Consider the following 18,952-nt stretch of genomic DNA (forward strand, 5'->3'; position numbering starts at 1 on the left):
AGATAAAGTGGGGATATCCTGTTCTGTCTGAAATATGGCCTAGGTCACACCATCTCCTAATGTTCTTCAGACACGGTCCTAGGCACTTTTTTTGTTAATACTCCCACTCTACAGTGAAGGACAGAAACACAGGTTATAGGTAATGAGTAGGAAAGCCAGAATTTGGATGTTCCAGGGACCACCCTCTTAAACACTTGCTGTGGCAACGCCTGCTCTAGTGGGTCATCCTCTCCCCCTGCACTGTGCCATTGCTGGTACTGCCTTGATGATGGGCCTTATCTACTTGGAACTATACACCAGCCCTTGCCAGTTACCTGTATCCCAGCAGTGACCTTCCCAGAGCAGGAAGCATCAGTTGCTAAGTGAAAGATGCCCACGGGTCAGTTCTGTTCCAGGGGAAGCACGGTCTCTGAAGGTCACATTAAGGCCTGGATAACAAGTTGGAAGATTTCAGTGGAGTGAATTACTCTAAGTAGAAAATGGGGGAAAATAACTTATTGGAAAGTTGGGTTTTCTGGTCTGTCCTTTTCCCTTTTTCAGTGTCCATTCCCCTGGAAACTGTTCAGAGAGATCTGTTGCCTCCTTAATGAGAGCTCTTAATAATAAAAGCCAACTTTTTATCAGGAGTTAGATACAGGAGACCTAAAAACTGTTAGCAACAGAGATCAGGGAAGAGCTAGCCAAGGATACATTTGTATACTCAAAATGTCTCCTGTTTACAGGATTCTATCTTGGACATCAAAGTGCCCATATTTAAAGGACCTGGAGAGATGCCTGAAATCCGCTCCTACATGGAAGAGTTCCCGTTCCCGTTCTACATCATCCTTCGCGATGTGAACGCACTCCCGGAGACACTCAGCGATGCTCTCAGGCAGTGGTTTGAATTGGTGGCAGCCTCTGACCACCTGTAGGGAAGGAACACAGTCTAAAGTGAGACTTTACACCACGGTCAGACTGTGACGCCTCTAGCCAGACTTTACACCACGGCCCCTCTTTTGGACAACTGCTTCTGAACTCACAGCTCTAAAATGTTATTTTATCTTAGATCTGATTTATAAAAATTCACCTAATAGCTACAGTTTTTATTACAATGTACACTTTATCTTACAGTGTGCTTTCAGAGACTGGCCAGCCTGGCCCCTGGCTCCAGTTGTAACAAACCCAGGGTAGCAGTGGGTGTCTGGACCTGGAAGTCCTGGCCCAAGAGGAGGCCAGGGCCCAGCTATCACTTCCTCTTGCAGGAGCCCTGGACGCCCGCCTGGGGGAGTAGCTGCTGGGAGAATGGGACTGACCTAGTCCTTTGGACAAAGGACCAAAGGCAGCTGCCCTTGGGACCCTGCTCTAAGGCTCTGCTTTTCGAGCCCACAGTGTGTATCCAAATGCTGTTAGGGGGCAGACACAGCTATAGTTTCTAGAGTCTCGAGTGCATGTGTTTCTCATTGTGCTTCATGTGAAAGGAACTACCTTCTCTTTGAGGGTTAGGAAGGTCGGGGTGTGGGTGTTCTCATAAAGCAACCAGAGAGCATGGGAGCCCAGGTAAGCTGAAAAATGACCCTTGGGCTGTGTAAAAATGAAGTGGCTTTTCTGTGCCGTCTTTCCCATTTGCTGCAGGAGACTATGCAATGATGGAAAAATGACTTTCCCTTTCGTTATTTCATTCTCTCAGTGCCATGATCCCTGTTGTAGTAATTTATTTCTTTAGTTCATTTTTTCTTAACTGTTAAGGGGAAGAATATTCCTCTCACTGCTTTTAAGCTACACTGAGCCAGTCTTGTTCTGGAAAAGAAATGCTTTGTTTAAGAAAACTAAGCTACTCCCCCCGCAAACTACATCAATGATTTTTAGACAGTTTTTACTTGGCCAGACAGCACTGAATACTTGAAATTGTGTGCGGTATTCTATTTAAGTTGTCAGAAGATTCTTTTGTAGACAACATGCCATCACATAGTCGTCTATCTCCCATTTGCTTTCACGTTACACTGTGAAGTTTGCCACCACTTTTGAGGTGGTCAAAGACACAGATTGCTTGTTGTTATACCAAGTGTCCTAAAGCATGTACCTGAAGTTATATCATTTTTTATTCTAAAAAGCTATGCAGCTTATATTCTGAAAATTATTAAATATATACCACTGTTGTAATTCGTGACCAGTTTGTTTGTTTTTTAAAGTGCTTGAGAAGCAGGGAGTGCAGAGTGGGAGAGAGAATCTGAAGCAGGCTCCCTGCGGAGCCCAATCTCAAAACCATGAGATCATGACCTGAGCCAAAAACCAAGAATCAGACACATAACTGACCTTGGCTGTCGGATCAGTCAGCTGTCACTGGCATATGCTGCCTTACCACGGCCCCACCACCTCAGTGGCTTCTTGTAGTAAGGGTTTATTTCTCGCTCGTGTTTCATGTCCATGGTGGGTGAGCTGCCACGCGCGGGCCTTGTGACACAGGAAGGGGTGAGTTGGTGGAAAACATAATGGCTGACACAGATTTTGCTCCAAAATGATAGGTTCCTTCCATTCCTATTTCATTGGCCATAGCCATCAGTGATGGGTCTGGAAGGAAAAGGCACCAACATTCTGACCATGGTGTTGTCTGTCATATGTACCTTTGAAATTGGACCATCTAAACTGAAGCCTCCTCACTGATACCCAAGAGTCCCATTTTCAGCTTGTGCTGTGATGGGAAATGTGGGAGCAGTTGCAGGAGACCTCTAAGGAACTGCGATGAAGTGAAGGTAAGAAGCATGATGCACTTGAGCCGGAGTTAGAGGATATGCTTGCTCAGCTATTAGACTGGACAAGACGAGGGTTTGGATGAAGACAAAGTAAGGCAGCTTTTAGACATTTTTTTAGACATTTGTTTTATCCCTTCTGCTCTCCTGACTGCACTGTACCTGGAGCACCTTTTTATTTTAGAGAATCCCAAGCAGGTTCCATTCTCAGTGTGGAGCCCCCCACATGCGGCTCAATCCCACATCTTTCTGGGATCATGACCCGAGCCAAAATCAAGAGTCAGATGCTCAACTGACTAAGCCACCCAGGCACCCTAGGAGTGCTTTTAATCTGTAGCTGGACTACTTTGGTGGCCTCCCAGACAAGTCCCTTTGCCCACTTCATTTTCTCATAACATCCAAGAAAGAGATCATGCTTCTAGGGTGACCTCTCCCGTCCCTTTTCTCTCCCAGAATCCCACACTGTTGGTTCTGGTTACAGCAAATGAGAGGTCCTGGAATCTATCAGCATCCTAGGTGTTCTTTGGAATTCTCTGATCTAATGTGCCTTTCTGGAAACACCTACCTAGCTCAGTTTAAACCCTCAGGTATGAACCCTGACATCATCTGGAATATTGCATTGGACTGGAACTCACACTTTAGGCAAAAAATACCTAAGATGGGAGCATCTGTGACTCGTGACAGCATTACAGGGTCTAGCATGAGTTAATGTTTCTGGATGGGAAGAACTAGTATAAAAATGTCTTCTCACATTAATTTATAGATCCACACTATCAGTTTTAGTAAAGATCTTACAGTGATCAGTAGGGAAAGGATATAAAAGATTCTTAACAAGAAACTACAGGGGAGTAGTTCTGCCAATTAATAAAACATACTATTCCTAGATGAAATAATCCTGAACAATTTGTTCAGATCCTTAAAAAATTTAACATATGAGCATCATAAAGCCCAAGAATGTTTTTTGTTTTTTTTTTTTTAGTAATTTAGAGAGAGCCCGTGAGCAGGAAAGGGGCAGAAAGAGAGGAGAGAAAATCCCAGGCAGGCTCCCTGCGGTCAGCACGGATCCTGATGTGGGGCTTGATCCCATAACCCTGGGATCACGACCTGAGCCATGATCTAGAGTTGGATGCTCAACTGACTGAACCACCCAGGTGCCCCAGAGGAATGATCTTTCCACTTTAGCAGCTGGAAAAAAAAATTGACATCGACATCATGCCATAAAACAAAATAAACGGAGTAAATATTTTAAAAGTTAAGGAAGACATAAATACAGAATTACAAAGCTCTGAAGGGGAGAAGATAAAATTGAAAACCCTTGAAAGAAAAATCGATGACTGCATAGAAACTTCTCGAAGCTTTATAAGCAGGACTAAAATTGTTTTTAGTTTTGAGAGAGCCAGTGCGTGGGGGAAGGGCAGACTCCTTGCTGTCAGCATGGTGCCTGATGTGGGGCTTGATCTAGTGAATTCACGAGATCATAACCAGAGCCGAGATCGAGTCAGACACTTAAGTGACTGAGCCACTCAGGTGCCCCCAAAAGTACTGAAATTTTAAAACTAGCCAACAACCCATATAAAATTAGAGTAAAAACCTTGATCACCATAAATAGACCAGTCATGACAATTCATAAAAGTGGCAAAGGATATTTAATTTCACTAATTTTTATGAGAAGAAAATTGCTATTGCAATTAGACAAAACTTCAAAAATTGATCATAGCATCACCCATACAATGCCTGGTAATGTTCAAGAAAGCTAATATCAGAGTACAGGTGACAGGTCCTGTTTTTAGTAGGACTCACTCAGATCCTATTTCACTTTAATACAGGAAAGAGGCTGGGAGAAATCAAGTTGCCAGAAGAACACAACTAGAAAAAGGGACCACACCAGGCAATTCCAACAAGTGAGGCAATCAAGTAAATGCTCAGTAGACAGGTAACCAAATGAACATTTTTGGCTGTATTCTAATTTAGAACAATTCTATTTGACAAAGAATATAGCAAAGATTCACTAACCCTACTTACATAACTTAGGAAAATGTATGTGTTGCGGAGAGGGTAAAGTTATAAGGAAATAAAAGCTTAAAGGTGTGGGCATGTTCAGTGTCTCATTATTAGTGATACAAAATGGATAAAACTCCAGTGGGGTAGCCATTTAAAACCTCATGAAAACTATTGTGAAAATTAATAAAGGGAGACTTCACTGGAGTCGGAAGGCTAGAAAGGAATGCTTACCACTCAATGTCCCTTCCTGGAATTGCCCATTACAGACTCCAAGCAGGTCAATAGGAAACAATCATAAATTACAGGCCCCAACAGGCAAAAGACTTAAGAGGCGCAAAGTACAAGAACTACTTTCCTGCAACCCAGTGAGAAATCATCACCCTCAACTCTCTATTTTCCAGTGGCAGTAAACCTTCATATCTTTGTTATTTCTAACTATGCACATTTAAAAAGCTAAAAAGGAATACACTAAATTTTAGCCCGATCAAACTTCCATTTAATGAAAACCACAGTGACAGGAACTAGGCCAGTTGCCTTATCACAACCACTTGTGACACACGAACTGTAATCCCCTCTGTCCATAGGAAAATTTTGTCCGAGAAGTAAAATTGTCCAAGGTTATATATAGCTTATTGCTGGTTCCAACTGCTGGGGTTTCAGTTAGACACACTGCGGGGCTTTTGGAGGCCAAGGGTAATTCGCAGGCCGTCTCCAAGGAAACCGGGTTTACCCCGCCTCCTGACCACGCCCCCACTTCCGCTCCTGCGCATTGGCGCTCTAGGGGGACCCACGCTGCCTGGAGGACATGGCCACTTCCAGGTTACCCCCGGCGACTCTAACACTAAAGCAGGTAACACCTGTTCTCGAAAGCCTTCTAGGGAAGCTTTCCAGGGTCTGATTTCACTTATCCGTCTCTCCCTCGATACCCTCCTGCATAGTGCGTCTCCGGAGTGGCTCAGTCCAACACGGAATTCTGACCCCGCGCACACTCCCTTTGCGATTGGCCCGGCTTGGGGCGGGGCTTCCCGCTGCGGAAGCTGGGGTGGGGGCTGACCTCTGGCCACGGATTCACCGGGCCAACCGGCTGTCTATCTCTTGGAACCTATGCCTTGGCCACGGTAAAGATTGCTCTGGCTGTTGTACTGAGCTATTGTAAGGAGTGAGATTACCAAAGGATTTTTAACAACTGCATCGGTTTAGAAAAAACACTGTTACTGTAATCACAGCTTTTAGTGGTAGCCTTTTTTCTGCCCTTTTTCTGTCTTTTGATGGTAAGGGTTCTTAGGTTTGACAAAGGAGTAAGCAAAGAGCCCAAACAAACTATTCACCCTTTTCTGAAAAGGGTGAAATTTTGAAAAAGGCAAAGAAAAGTCACCTGTTTAGTTTGGTTTCCCAAAGTACAGCCCTCTGGGCTGTAGGGTTGGCAGTTGTACTGACATTTCTCCTCCCCTCTACAGTTCCTGAGAAGGCAACAAGTTCTCCTGCTCTACAGAAGGATTTTGCAAACAATTCGGCAAGTTCCAAACGATTCTGATCGCAAATACCTGAAGGACTGGGCAAGGGAAGAATTCAAAAGAAACAAAAATGCCACCGAAGAGGTGAGGAAGAGATCACGGGGAGGACAGGCCCTGACCACTTTGTATTATTTGGGTATTTATCTTTTTAAAAGATGAGTAGACATCTTGGAGTGTGTCACAGAGATGACAGATCTTCAGCATTGCTTTTAGTGTTAACCATTTTTTTACTTCAGTGATATTTAAAATTTCGTCGTCTTTGCTCCACAGTAGCATCACCTGTCCTCTTAACTAGATCTAGGTACACACATGAAAAGATTATAAATAGGACAGCATGGTGGTTTGGGAATATGATGACTGGGGTATCCTAAAGCAGGCTAGACACAACCCACAGTTGTCAGCCTGGGGCTTTCGTGATACCCAGCGTTCCAAGTCTCGGTGTTGGTTCCTGACTAACAAATAAGAAGATAGAGCTGCTTTAATCAGGTAGAACAATGACCAGATTTCACTTTCTTCTACAGGATACAATCCGGATGATGATTACTCAAGGCAATATGCAGCTCAAGGAGTTAGAAAGAACACTTGCTTTGGCAAAATCTTAACTACAGCATTATTCTGAAAGATTTTCAAAGTCTCCATGTATGTTGTCCAGCTGATTAGACTCAATGATGGACAGTCTGTACAGGACTTGGGAAAATACAGAACATGGAGCATGGCATGTCAGAGCAAAGAAAAGCACATCAGAACAATTGCCTGAACACTGAAAACTATGTATTTTGAAAATGTTTTTGGATGTGTCAGCAGTTTAAGCAGCAAAAACCAGTATAGGTGGTCAGCACAGAAGATGATCAATACCCTTAACTATCTGGGAAATACAGAGCTAAACCACACTGAGCCAGTATCCAGATCAGCTGGAATAACTAATTAAAAAGATAATAACAAATGGTGGTAGAGATGTAGGGAAATTGGACCTCTCATACCTAGCTGTGGGAATAGAAAACCGCACAGCCAAATTGGAAAACAGACTGTCAGCTGCTTAAGAAATTAAGTTCAACAATTCTGCTCCTAGGTCTGTAACCCAGAGAACTGAAAACCTTTCTACAAAAAACTTGTACAGATCATAACAGCCAAAAAGTAGAAGCAAACCAAATGCCCATCAACAGATAAGTGATTAAATAAGATGTCCATAGAATTAGCAAAAAAAGGAATTAAGTACGGATACATGCTAAACACGGATGAACCCCAAGACCAGTCCCAGAAGATCACGTATTGTAGGATTCCATTTATATGAACTGTCTGAAGTAGACAGAAAGAGGTGTTTGCTTGGGGCTGTAGACAGCATGGAGAAAAATTTGATATGGGGTTCCTGTTCTGGATGAGGAAAGCACTCTAACATTAGATTGTGGTGTTGGATGCACAACTCTGAATATACTCACGCCCACTGAATTGTACATTTTGTATGTGTGGTATGTGAATTCTGCTTCAACAAAGCTAGGTTTTACTGATTCTTCCCCCCCCCCCCCGATATATAATTGACACATAATACTGTTGTGTAAGTCAATAAAGCTGTTTTAAGAAGCAGTAGGAGATTTATGATCTGAGGCATACTGACCTCAGGAGATACCCTAGACCTTTCTTGAAAAAAGTCCTTCTGCGTTACCCCTCAGGGTTGCTGAGGTAGGGTCTTCAGATGTGTCATGATCTCATGGCAGAGGACTCTCTGAAAAGGTCACCACTGGGAATCTAGACCCTTGTTGGAAAGGAAAGAGAAGCCTAATGAACACGTTGAAGTGCTTACCAAAAAGAAGAGACAACTTCTGGGTGAAACTAATGAAATTACCTTAGCATCCACAAAGAAAAAAAAAAGGATCAGGGGAGATCCTTGGTGCATTAGGTTCCCTTCCAGTGACGGGAAGAAAAAGAGTAAGAATACATTGAAGATAAGAAATTGACTTGAGCACATTTTGAGACCAAATGTATAACAACAGTTAATTTAGTGAAAGTGAGAGCTTATGGAAGAGGCGGATAGACAGTCCTGCAGACTGACTGCCTCTGTTCATTTACAGAACACATCTAAAAAGTTAATCCAAGAATCTGACCAGCACCTGGAAAATGTAGGAAAAATTTTGCAGAATGGTTACCTAGTACCAGATTGGGCACCAAAGGTGAGAGAGAAGCAGATGGTGGCCTTTGTCAATGACCTGCATTGCCAGGGTCCACCCAACCCTCCCATGGCCTCAAAGCCCTCAAGACAAAAATCATTCTTCAACAGGGTAATCGAATTCAATCAAAATGCATGAGCTAATTATTAGGTTTGTATATAGGTGTACACTAGTCAACCTATCACAAGGCCATTTGATGAAAAGAAGTATTTATGAACAGTTTCTGAACAGAATACTTTTCTTTGTACAGCATGATATACATACTCAAATTAGGCTATCTCTAGTAAATCTAAGATCTTGACACCAAAAGTCATCCTTTTATGAGGTGTAGAAGTCAGTGACTTGCTGACGTTTTTCTAGCAGTGGTGTGGGTCAAAGATGTAAGAGCATTCGTGGTTTAAATTTGCAAGATGCAAAAATACCAAGAAAACCTAACTTGGGTTTGTTTTGATTGTTGAAACTGCAAATTTTCATCTTCCAGAGGCTAAAATTTTTGTAATCTTATATAATAATGGACAAGGCTTTAGTGCTAAATAAGTCTTAGCCAAAACACAACTTCTCATCTCACATACGGAACTGTGCACATTAAGACGTTGGCCAGATTAGAACTGTCGGTGAAACACATTTAGCATCTTTTACCAGTGTTCTGGACTAGACAACAAATTAACCTTTTTGGGTATTCCCTGTAAACCATACTCTTTTTTTTTAATATTAGCTCCACTTTATTTTTTTAATGTTTTATTTATTTCTAGGAGAGAGAGAGAGAGACAGTGTGAGCAGAGGAGGGTCAGAGAGAGAAGGAGTCACAGACCAAAACAGGCTCCAGGCTCTGAGCTGGCAGTCAGCACAGAGCCCGACGCGGGGCCTGAACCCACAAACCACAAGATCATGACCTAAGAGAAAGTCGGACGCTCAACCGACTAAGCCACCCAGGCGCCCCTGTAAGCCATACTCTTAAAAAAATTTTTTTTTATTTGAAAGACAGCTAGTGCGTGCGAGGGCGGGGCAAAAGAGGAGGGAGAATCCCAAGCAGGCCCCACATTGTGCACTGTCAGTGTAGAGCCTGATGCAGGGCTTAATCTCAGGCACCGGGAGATCATGACCTGAGCTAAAAATCAAGTCAGACACTTAACTGACTGAACCAACCAGGCAGCCCAACCATACTCTTATGAGTCTTCTAGTTTTGTTCCTCAGGTTTAATTCTAAGATGTTTGCATGTTAAGTTTATGTATTTGAACTATACAGTAAGTCAAACCTTTACATTAAAAAAAAATTTTTTTTTAAATACAAAACATTTAAGCATGAGGAGAGTGGCCAGGGCTGTTATTGCACACTGTCCCTACATCATTCATTTCCTCCTTTTAAGTGTGCCATCGGGTCGGAAGTTCAAAACCAAGGCCCAGGCATCACTGTGGATGTGCCTGCAGAGCAGAGGACTTGAACGCCTGAGGAAAGTGGAACATGCTTCCTGGCATTTGCATTACTGTAGTCACACCAGCAGACACACAGGAGAGGGGGAGACCCACACTTACCTAAATGGTCTCTTTTATGGAAGAGAAATGTAGTCAAACAGGATGCAGCTCCCATCTACTGTGGGAAAAAAATTGGGCTTATGTAGAGGAAGGTCCAAGGAGGCTCAAAAGCAAACTGTCACTTTGTGCCAAACTAGAAAATCACCCAGCCGGTTTCCTTCCTTCAGTCAGGCATTGGAGAAATTCAGAATTAAATTTACTATTTTTGTTTACTAGGTCGCTTTTTACCCATTCTGTTTTGCATTAGAAAATGTGTTGTGCTGTTGCTTAGGTGTCTCAGGGATTTAATGTTCACATTTATTGTCATAATATTTTGGCAGTATTAGAGAAGAATATTTCCCTTTAAAGCCACAACAAAAATTTTTTTCTTATGCATAAGTATTCTAAAAGGTCAGCTTTGTCTTTAAATCTTATTTATTTGATTTGGCTTTTATATCACAGGAAGAAGTGTATTTAGCTTTTACGAACAGTTTGTCAAAACATGTTATTCTGCCTGCATACAATTAAGAAGTTTTGTTCTGTTTAGTATTTTCTAAAAGGTCAATGGTTTAAATGAAACATTTAAGCTTGCACTGAGTAAAATTTCCATATTATGGGCTTCTGAAAAATTGATTTTTCATGCAGTGCACCTGACCTCTACCTTGAAGCGGATGTATTTACCGGAAGTTACACTTCTATAGAAACAAGGTAAAATGTAGCTGGGTGAAGGCACTCACTCTTTCTGGGAACGTAAATTTGGTCAGCCACAGAAATGAAAGTGTACACTAAACAAAGTATTCATACTTTCATTTTTTAAAATAAGGATTTCAATCCATAGTGTTGAGAATCATAATGCTTGGAAGAGACAAATTCAGGTTAATAAAAATATTAAATAGAAGACAACATACCTCTCAAGTATCAACACTTGACTGAAAAAAAAGATTTAAACGTGAAAACGTCACTTCCCTTATTTTGGGCTCCCAAATTCAAATGATTAGAACTATATTCAATCCAATCAGATATTTACTGTATTCAATGCAATAATTCACCAACAAAACCCCCCACTGCAGCATTACACAACTTTTCTATGTTTTACATCATTTCCCCCCATAGCCATTGAATGTTCCAATCTCTGTTTCAAACACAACCCAAATGACAGGCTATAAATTAAGTTTTGCTTCTTTGGAAAAGTACTATTGTGGCATTTGCTCATTTTAGCAGTTCGCACATGGGGAAGAAAGGAAAAATACACATCAGACCCAGACTCAAGTTTTTGACAATACTAAGGAACAAAAACCCCAGTTGTTGAAAATGAAAAGCTATTGTATTGGTCTCGAGACGCTGCCGTCTCTTCAGGTTACACTGATCCGGTTTCCTTGCCTCTACTGGCTTTCCCCTCTGCTCGAGAAAGAGCCGTGTCATCCGTCTGACTAGGTGCCTTTGACCCTTCTCAATCTTCCCTAGTCTCTTGCCTAGGACGTTGGCAAAAATACCCAGTTCACAACGGTAAGCTGCCTGCTTCTGTGGGTAGGGGTTGCGTAATCAAAATGCTCCCTACCAAAGCACTCCTTGGTCTAGATAAAATTTGTTTCCAGCATTTCTCAACAGGGTTACTCCTTGAGATAACAGATATTTTGATAAGTGAAAAGAACTCCTGCTTAGACCACAACTTACTGAACATTTCAGGATTTCCTCTGAGTAGTTGGCAGTTTGCAAGAAATTGATGTATATTGAGGGCGTCTAAAGAGGTCAGTGATGCCAGATTAGGGAAAGATTTAAAAAACCGAAGGTACCATCGTCTAACTGCAATTCGGTGATTCTGCATTAGGAACAGAGATGAGAAAAGGAAAGTACCTCTACATTTAGCAGTGCAGCCAGATCCTCTGGGAAAGAATCAGACGGGCTTAACAGTAGTTGAGGAACAAGGCACACACAGACATGAACATAAACTTGGAAGAATATTAAATTGATTCCCAACCCAGGTTGTGTAATAGTGACCTAAATCTAGATCTATAGACTGTTACTGTTAAAAAAAACAAAAACTGAGCTTGTTAGGCAAGAACAAAGGGATTAAAAACATAACAGTTTTTCTGCGTGTTCCCATGTCAGCAATCATTTTCTCTTTGGCTCAGTGAGCAACATTTTATTCAAAGTTAGACAACAGTTACTCAGTCCCTGTGTTAATGGAAATAGAATTGACATTTCTTTGCATACATGGAATTTTGAGGAGATGAATATAATTCCACATACCAAGGGGGCAAGAAGCTTAAAGGACAACTGAATCCAAAGTTTCAACATACCCAAGCTACTCCATAGAGCAGAGGAAAATCCCTGGGGCTCCACAAAGATGGGGAATTGTGGGGTCTAGATTGAGTTGTTGAATTCTTCACCTTGACATAAAGACTACAAAGCAGTGGGTAATTTCTGAGGTTCTTCGATGACCATATAAAATTAGAAGTGAAATATTTTCAAGATATAGCCTTACTTCTTTACAAAATGTTGACCGAGAAGCTCAAATTTAGAAAGGTACTCGTGGTTAATTGGGTTTGGTTATGGATTCTTCTATAAAGAAGTTTCATGTAATTGTTAGGTGAATGTTTTTCCACTAACCTGCTCTCTGTATTTTGGCTGGAAATACAGAAACCATGACCAAATGATTGGAACCTTTCTCATTTGAGTTTATTAACAAACATTCCTAGCACTAGTAGCCAATTACTCATCATTTAAATGAGGTATTTAAATACCCTCTGACTTTGCAAGATACTTTTATTTTGGATCCAGTGACATCATGAAAATCATTTTCTCCTCAAAATCGGTTTGATAAGTTTTCATCTGGTTAAAAAAGTCAGCACTTTGAGAATGAGGAATTTGAGAGAACAGATTCAGCGCATCTCAGCCATAGCTCGTACTGAAAGATGCTCTCCTCTGGGCTCTGCAGGGGTGCTCACATGAAGGACTACTCGGGTTCAAAAGGGATTTCTTCTTCCTTTTGATTTATATTATTTCAGATATCCTGAATTTTAGGCTTTAGGCTTTACACATCTTTCCGTTTCTTAGTGTGGCTCACTTAATCCGGGCTTTTGAACCTCGGATTTTGAGTTTGTAATGAAACCTGGCACAAAGCAAGCCTCTCTTGGCTTCAGTTGTCACTGTGGAAGGTTTCATAACTTCGGGGTGCAGGAAAGCGGGTGTCTGGCACATTTCAGCAATTTGACTTTTTGTTTTTAAAGGCAAGTCTGCACGAGAACCGATACCGTGGGCACAGCTGTTGGAGAGCTGCAAAAGCGAAGTCCTCCAGAACCCCTTCTCGGGCCACTTTGCAGGTTCTAATTTTCCTTCTGCACCTTAGTCCTTAGTTTAGCAAGTTCTTCTTCTAAACTTTTAATATGTTCCTTCAGGGTGGCCTTGTCTTGCTGTGCCTTCTGACTGGCTTGGCTTCGCGCTTCTTCAATCTTCCTCTCGTACCACTTTTCCATCTGGGTAGAAACAGCCTCAAAAAAATACTGGGTAATCTCCAGAGCCTGGGAGGTGTCTCGAACGTGAGAGGCAGTCTGTTCGCTGCCCACTGCCGGTGGCGGCTGCCCACCAGTGGTGCCGGGGGCCGTGTGCTGGGGCCGATGCCTCGTCTGCCCACTTTTCCCAGACTTCTTGGTTTGGGTGCCTCTGTCAACACAGGACCCAGCCTGCTGATCACACTTGGCCGCCTCTTTCAAGGGGAGCAAGGCTGTCTGGACCTTGACATTCCTCAGTCGGGATGCTGTACAGTCTGAGGAAGACAGCTCCTGCTGTAGTCTGTGGGTAGCAGTGGAGTTGAAGGCCTTTTCCTTGGGCCTAACCACCTGAGGAGAACTGTCAGAAGCCACTGCCGGACCTGCAGTGGCCACGGACTGATCCACACCTAGTTGCGGAAGGAAAACAAATGTCGGAGTAAATCCATGTTCACACAGTCATGGGGCTACAGGCTGGCATTTGAGAGACCTGATAATCCCGCAAACCATCAGCCCTCTCAGGTGCCAGCCACCACGCGCAGCTTCTCCTCTGCCCTTCCCTTCCACTTGCCCCTGGTTATCATTTTGGCCTGTCAGGGCTTTCATGGGTAACGATGTTAACCATTCTGGTGGCATCTACGCCAAAAGAAGTTGCTGGCCTTTCCTTTAGCCAGTTTCAATCTACCTTAGAAGGCTCTGGGTGCTGTTTTATGATTGCTAAGGATGACACAGCTCACCAAATGTCTCCCAAACAGAACTGGGCATGTACTGAGGAAAATAAATATACCCATTCCCTAATTTCTGGGCCTTTTCCACACCATAGCCCCAGTTACTAGTTGCTTGATCCTGGCTCCAATTTGGAGCAGTGGTCCTATCCTCCATACCAGAGCTCCAGCCAAACTCCAGAACTAGACTGATGATGAAAAATTTGCCCAGGATTCCCCCAATGTTAGCATAGTTCCAAAGATGGTCTATAGTAACATAACACACTTGACATATCAAAATCCCCCATGGAGGCCTAATTACAAAGGCTCTGAATATCCTCAAAATTATCCGCATGGAGTATAATCACTGCGGCTAATGAAAAGATGCTTCATCTGAAAGATCTCTTTATCTAGCACCTGGGGCAGCTTCAATATATGAACTACTATTTAAGGAGGTTTTCCATACTTGGACAAAGGCTGATCAAAGAGAAGAAAGGAGAAGGAAGCCCAAGGGCCAGGGCAAGAGCTCTGCTGAGGAGACCAATGTCCATTCATGCTTCATCTTTGGGGCCCACTCACACCATCAACATTGTACCTGAAACACTGCTCTCACCAGTCAACAATCTTTTTACTCCTTCATTCAAACATTCTTAAGCATTTAACTAGGAGTGCTTCATCACCGTATGGGAACTGAATACACAGCAGTAAGCAAAATATGTCCTTGTTCCTACAGAATTTACAACCCAGTGTTTTCCACAGACTTATCCTATGTCCACAGGATACAGCAAAGAACAGTATCTGGGGGTTTCACCACCTTTGGATGGGATGGCTCTCTGCACACATTACCTGTAGAAGACTCGCAAGTAGATGGTGTGGATTTCGTCCTAGAGGCCCTAGAATCTCCGGAAAGCTTCAGCTCCAGATTCTGAATCTTTAACATGCACCAGGTTTTTAATTCATCAACCAATGACATCTAAAAATAAAAACAAACAAAACCAACACAAAATGACCAGGTGAATTGGATGCATGGTTTATGAAGTAAACCACCAAGAGTGGGTTTTTCAATTAAGATAGGTCAGGAGATCATCTTAACAAGCCTAGAAGTTGTGGATTATCTCCCCTCCTCTCCCCTCCCACAGGCCACACAGCCTTCTCTGCTTGCCCTCTGTAACCGGCATGCACATAGCACTAACGTTGAAAGTTTCTATAATCTTCTTTGAGTGAATTAGAGCCACCTTGAACACCCAAATCCTACAAATCAAGAATTTCTGGCTGCTTAGGAGCATAAATTCTCACATGCTCAATAAATACTCATTTTATGTCTGTTGTCTTGGGAAGACCACCAAGTCCAAGGGCAGGAACCAAATCTTGTTCAACTACAGAGCAATGCCCACAAATGCACAATACGTAGAAATGATTCAAGGCAGAGACATTTTTCCAGTGTGTTCTATTAACTGTTCTGTCTCCACCTATTCCCAGAATAGTCAGCAACAAATGAACTAACTGAATTACATGCACTTTTCTATTAACTTCATTTCAGAGTTAGAAAAAGGACACTCTGTGTAATACGAATGCAATTAGGGATTCTTGGCCTCTGGGTTTTCAATGATGGATCTGAGTCTTAACTCAGTGGAGATGTGTGGTAAATTCCCAGTTAAGGGCAGATCCTGACTTTCACCTGTCGTCTCTCTCCCTCGTGCTTCTCTGTGTCCGAATGTTGTTGCAGGCGGTTCAGGCACTCTGTTCTCTCCGCTGAAAGCCGCTCAACCATCAGCTTGTCCAGAACACGCATCTAGGATTCAGTGAGCAAAAAGCAGAGGATGGAGATGAGCTAAGGATGGGGTCTCACCTCGTGACCCCTGGGGCTCTGGGGACCAGCGGGGCCAGCGGAAACAGAAGGAAACCTCAACTTCTTTTATTCTAGTTTCATCTAGTATGCATCCAACTCCTAGCTTTTCACAATCCCTGAGCAGGTTTGTGTGTAGTCAAGGCCTCTCTTTCTTATTGTTTAAGTCATAAGGGGTTGAAGAGACTGAGTATACAAGTTGAGCCAATGCAGACCTTGTACGAAGAATTTTTGTAGGTCTTACAACATTATTTCCAATACTATCATTGAAAGGAAAACTATTTCTAGAAGTATGGAGCTGTTCATTATTTTCATTACCCTTTTCAATTAATTTTTAACACCCTCCAAGCCCTTAAAATGTTAGTAGCTGCCCACAAGATAGCAAAAGAAGCAGAATGCCCAGGGCTCTTATCCAGTATTCCTAGTGAATACATCCCCTCGGTGCTTCACTGAAAGTCATCAAAGCAAGTGAGAAGAAGGGTGGGGAAGGATTTCACGGGGAGGGCTCCAGAGAACCAATGATGGTCACTTAACAGTCATGCCCTCCTGGGCCCCCCCTTTATCTTGACGTTTCCTGTAGGACCCTAACATCCAGGAAAGCCAAACTTTCCCTGCTTTGACAAAGTCCATACCAGGGAGAGACTTTGTCAGCAGGGGCCAGCCCACATGGTCTGTTCCACAATCAGATGTTCAAAACACAAAAAGAAGGACCAGTTCTGGAGATGGGAGGAAGGCTCACTGGTGAGCTCTTCTCCTGTCAGTGGCACATATGATGTTCAAAAATCAATAAAGCAGCAGCAGTTCTGGAGACGTGGTGAGCACCTTCTGTTTTGTTTCTTCAGCCAGGTTTTTTCTGTGAGCTGCTCGCCTCCTGTTTTCTAGGATTGGCCTGCTCCACCTATCTCCTCATCCTCTGTCAAGAGCAACTGTGTTGACATACAGTTTTTGTTCCGGGGCATGGCTGACTGCCTCAGGCATGGGCACCAGATTCATGCCACACCAAAGCCGGTGCCAGAGTCCATCACCTACGACTGGGAATTAGGACTAAGGTTCTACACACCCATCTGTCACCTTCCTTGAACTGAAGCAAGGTCCTTGAGATGGTCGGTCCAGCATTCATCTAATACACTGCTCACTGGGCTCAGGCTAGCTAAAGTGGTTTTTTTTTTTTTTACAAAACAGTCTTAATATACTGTGGCTGTAGGAAAAGAGTTCTTAAATGGGCTTTCCATGAAGGGCAAATAGCAAATAAACCTAAAACGTTCTACCTCACCAACAAACAAGGAAATAAAAATTAAACAATACAGGGGCGCCTGGGCGGCCAACTTCGGCTCAGGTCATGATCTCACAGTCCGTGGGATCGAACCCCACATCGGGCTCTGTGCTGTTAGCTCAGAGCCTGGAGCCTGCTTCGGATTCTGTGATTCCCTCTCTGCCCTTCCGCCACTCAAGCTCTGTCTCTGTCTCCAAAAAAAAAAAAAAACCAATATACTTAATTTGGCAAAAACTCTAATAATATTAATGATGGCAAAGGTTTGAAACAGAAACTCAATTTATATTCTATCCTACCTGTAGGATATAAATTCATACAACCTTTCTATTAAGTAGATTACTAATAATTATGAATAGATTTAAACATCTTAACTTTGGACCCAATTATCCTAAAACAGAGCAAATAACTTGAGAAGCAGATGTTTATACACATAAATGTTCATCATAGCAAAAATGTTCGTATAAGAACAAAACTATAAGCAACTTTAAAGTCTAACAAAAAAGAATGGTTAAATAAGCCATTGTATTAATATGTTGGAATATTATGAAGCATAAAAACCTAAAAAAATGCTCAGGATATCAAATTACATGAAAAAATCTGGAAGCAAAAATATATGTGTAATTTAGGAAGGTGGTGCAGAGATGGGTGAAAGAGGTGGAGGGGTGGTTAAGGAATGAACTTGTTATGAACACTGGGTGATGTATGGAACTGTTGAATCACTATATTGCACACCCTAAACATAACACCACATCTTAACTATACTGGAAGTAAAAAAAATAAACCACGTACTAGACAAAAGCAAATTATATGTATAAGTCCATACACAGAAGAGCACATTGCCATTAAACAGCATATTGAAACAACATATCTAAGACATATTACTAAATTTAAATGTAAGCTACAAAGATGAGAAGTGCCCTTTGGGTCCAAGATAGTGAGGAAGGAAAATCCGATGATCATCTCCTCCACATACCTATACCTATTTAAAGAAGAGTTAATACCTAGTCTTTCCAAACTGTTCCAAAACACTAGGAGAGGAAGGAAAGCTTTCAAATACATTCTACATGGCCAGCATTATCTTGATACCAAAACCAGAAAAAGATACTCCAAAAAAAGAAACATACAGATCAATATCCCTGATGAACATAGATACAAAAAACCTCAACAAAATATTAGCAAACTTCTTTCAACAATACTTCAAAATGATCAATCACCACAATCAATGGGATTTATTCTGGGGATGAAAGGATGGTACAATATCCACGAATCAATATGATACACCACATTAACAAAATGAAGAAAAATCCTATGATCATCTCAACAGATGCAGAAAAGGCATTTGACAAAGTTCAACATCTGTTCATGATAAAAACTCTCAAAAGAGTGGGTTTAAAGGGAACATACCTCAAAATAATAAGAGCCTTATATGACAAACTGACAGCTTCCATCATACTCAATGGTAAAAAACTGAGTTTTGCTAAGATCAGGAACAAGACAGTGACATCTACTCTCACCACTTTTATCCAATATAGTACTAAAAGTTTTAGCCACAGCAATCAGAAAAATAAAAAAGTATCCACATTGAATAGGAAGAAGTAAAATTGTCACTATTTGCAGTTAACATGATACTATACATAGAAAACCTTAAAGACTCCACCACAAACCTATCAGAATACATGAATTCAGTAAAGTTGTGGGATACGAAATTAATATACAGAAATCTGTTG

The 18,952-nt window shown here is 42.0% G+C and overlaps 3 protein-coding genes across 4 annotated transcripts in view; 2 read left to right on the plus strand and 1 right to left on the minus strand.

Annotated features, from left to right (window-relative positions):
- MDN1 (midasin AAA ATPase 1) overlaps positions 1 to 2,135 on the plus strand; it is a 170,583-nt gene extending 168,448 nt beyond the window's left edge. The window contains 1 exon segment of the mRNA XM_039232166.1: positions 723 to 2,135. Within this exon segment, the coding sequence (XP_039088097.1) occupies positions 723 to 911 (189 nt within the window). The 3' untranslated portion in view covers positions 912 to 2,135.
- Positions 2,136 to 5,467: 3,332 nt separating this feature from the next.
- LYRM2 (LYR motif containing 2) lies at positions 5,468 to 7,137 on the plus strand. Its single transcript, XM_039232183.1, has 3 exons — positions 5,468 to 5,577; positions 6,185 to 6,325; positions 6,763 to 7,137. Exons 1-3 carry the CDS (start codon positions 5,533 to 5,535, stop codon positions 6,841 to 6,843), a joined length of 267 nt encoding a protein of 88 aa, XP_039088114.1. The 5' UTR covers positions 5,468 to 5,532; the 3' UTR covers positions 6,844 to 7,137.
- Positions 7,138 to 10,857: 3,720 nt separating this feature from the next.
- The window catches only part of ANKRD6 (ankyrin repeat domain 6), a 199,810-nt gene continuing 191,715 nt past the window's right edge, over positions 10,858 to 18,952 (minus strand). For both annotated transcript variants that reach the window (XM_039232168.1, XM_039232167.1), the window contains 3 exons: positions 15,785 to 15,898; positions 14,953 to 15,079; positions 10,858 to 13,812 (listed from right to left, as the gene is read on the minus strand). In XM_039232168.1, the coding sequence (XP_039088099.1) occupies positions 13,241 to 13,812; positions 14,953 to 15,079; positions 15,785 to 15,898 (813 nt within the window). In that variant the 3' untranslated portion in view covers positions 10,858 to 13,240. The remainder of the gene's footprint in view (positions 13,813 to 14,952; positions 15,080 to 15,784; positions 15,899 to 18,952) is intronic.

Source organism: Hyaena hyaena, unplaced genomic scaffold (assembly GCF_003009895.1).
Source record: "Hyaena hyaena isolate Hyena2069 unplaced genomic scaffold, ASM300989v1 scaffold_66, whole genome shotgun sequence".
NCBI lineage: Eukaryota > Metazoa > Chordata > Mammalia > Carnivora > Hyaenidae > Hyaena > Hyaena hyaena.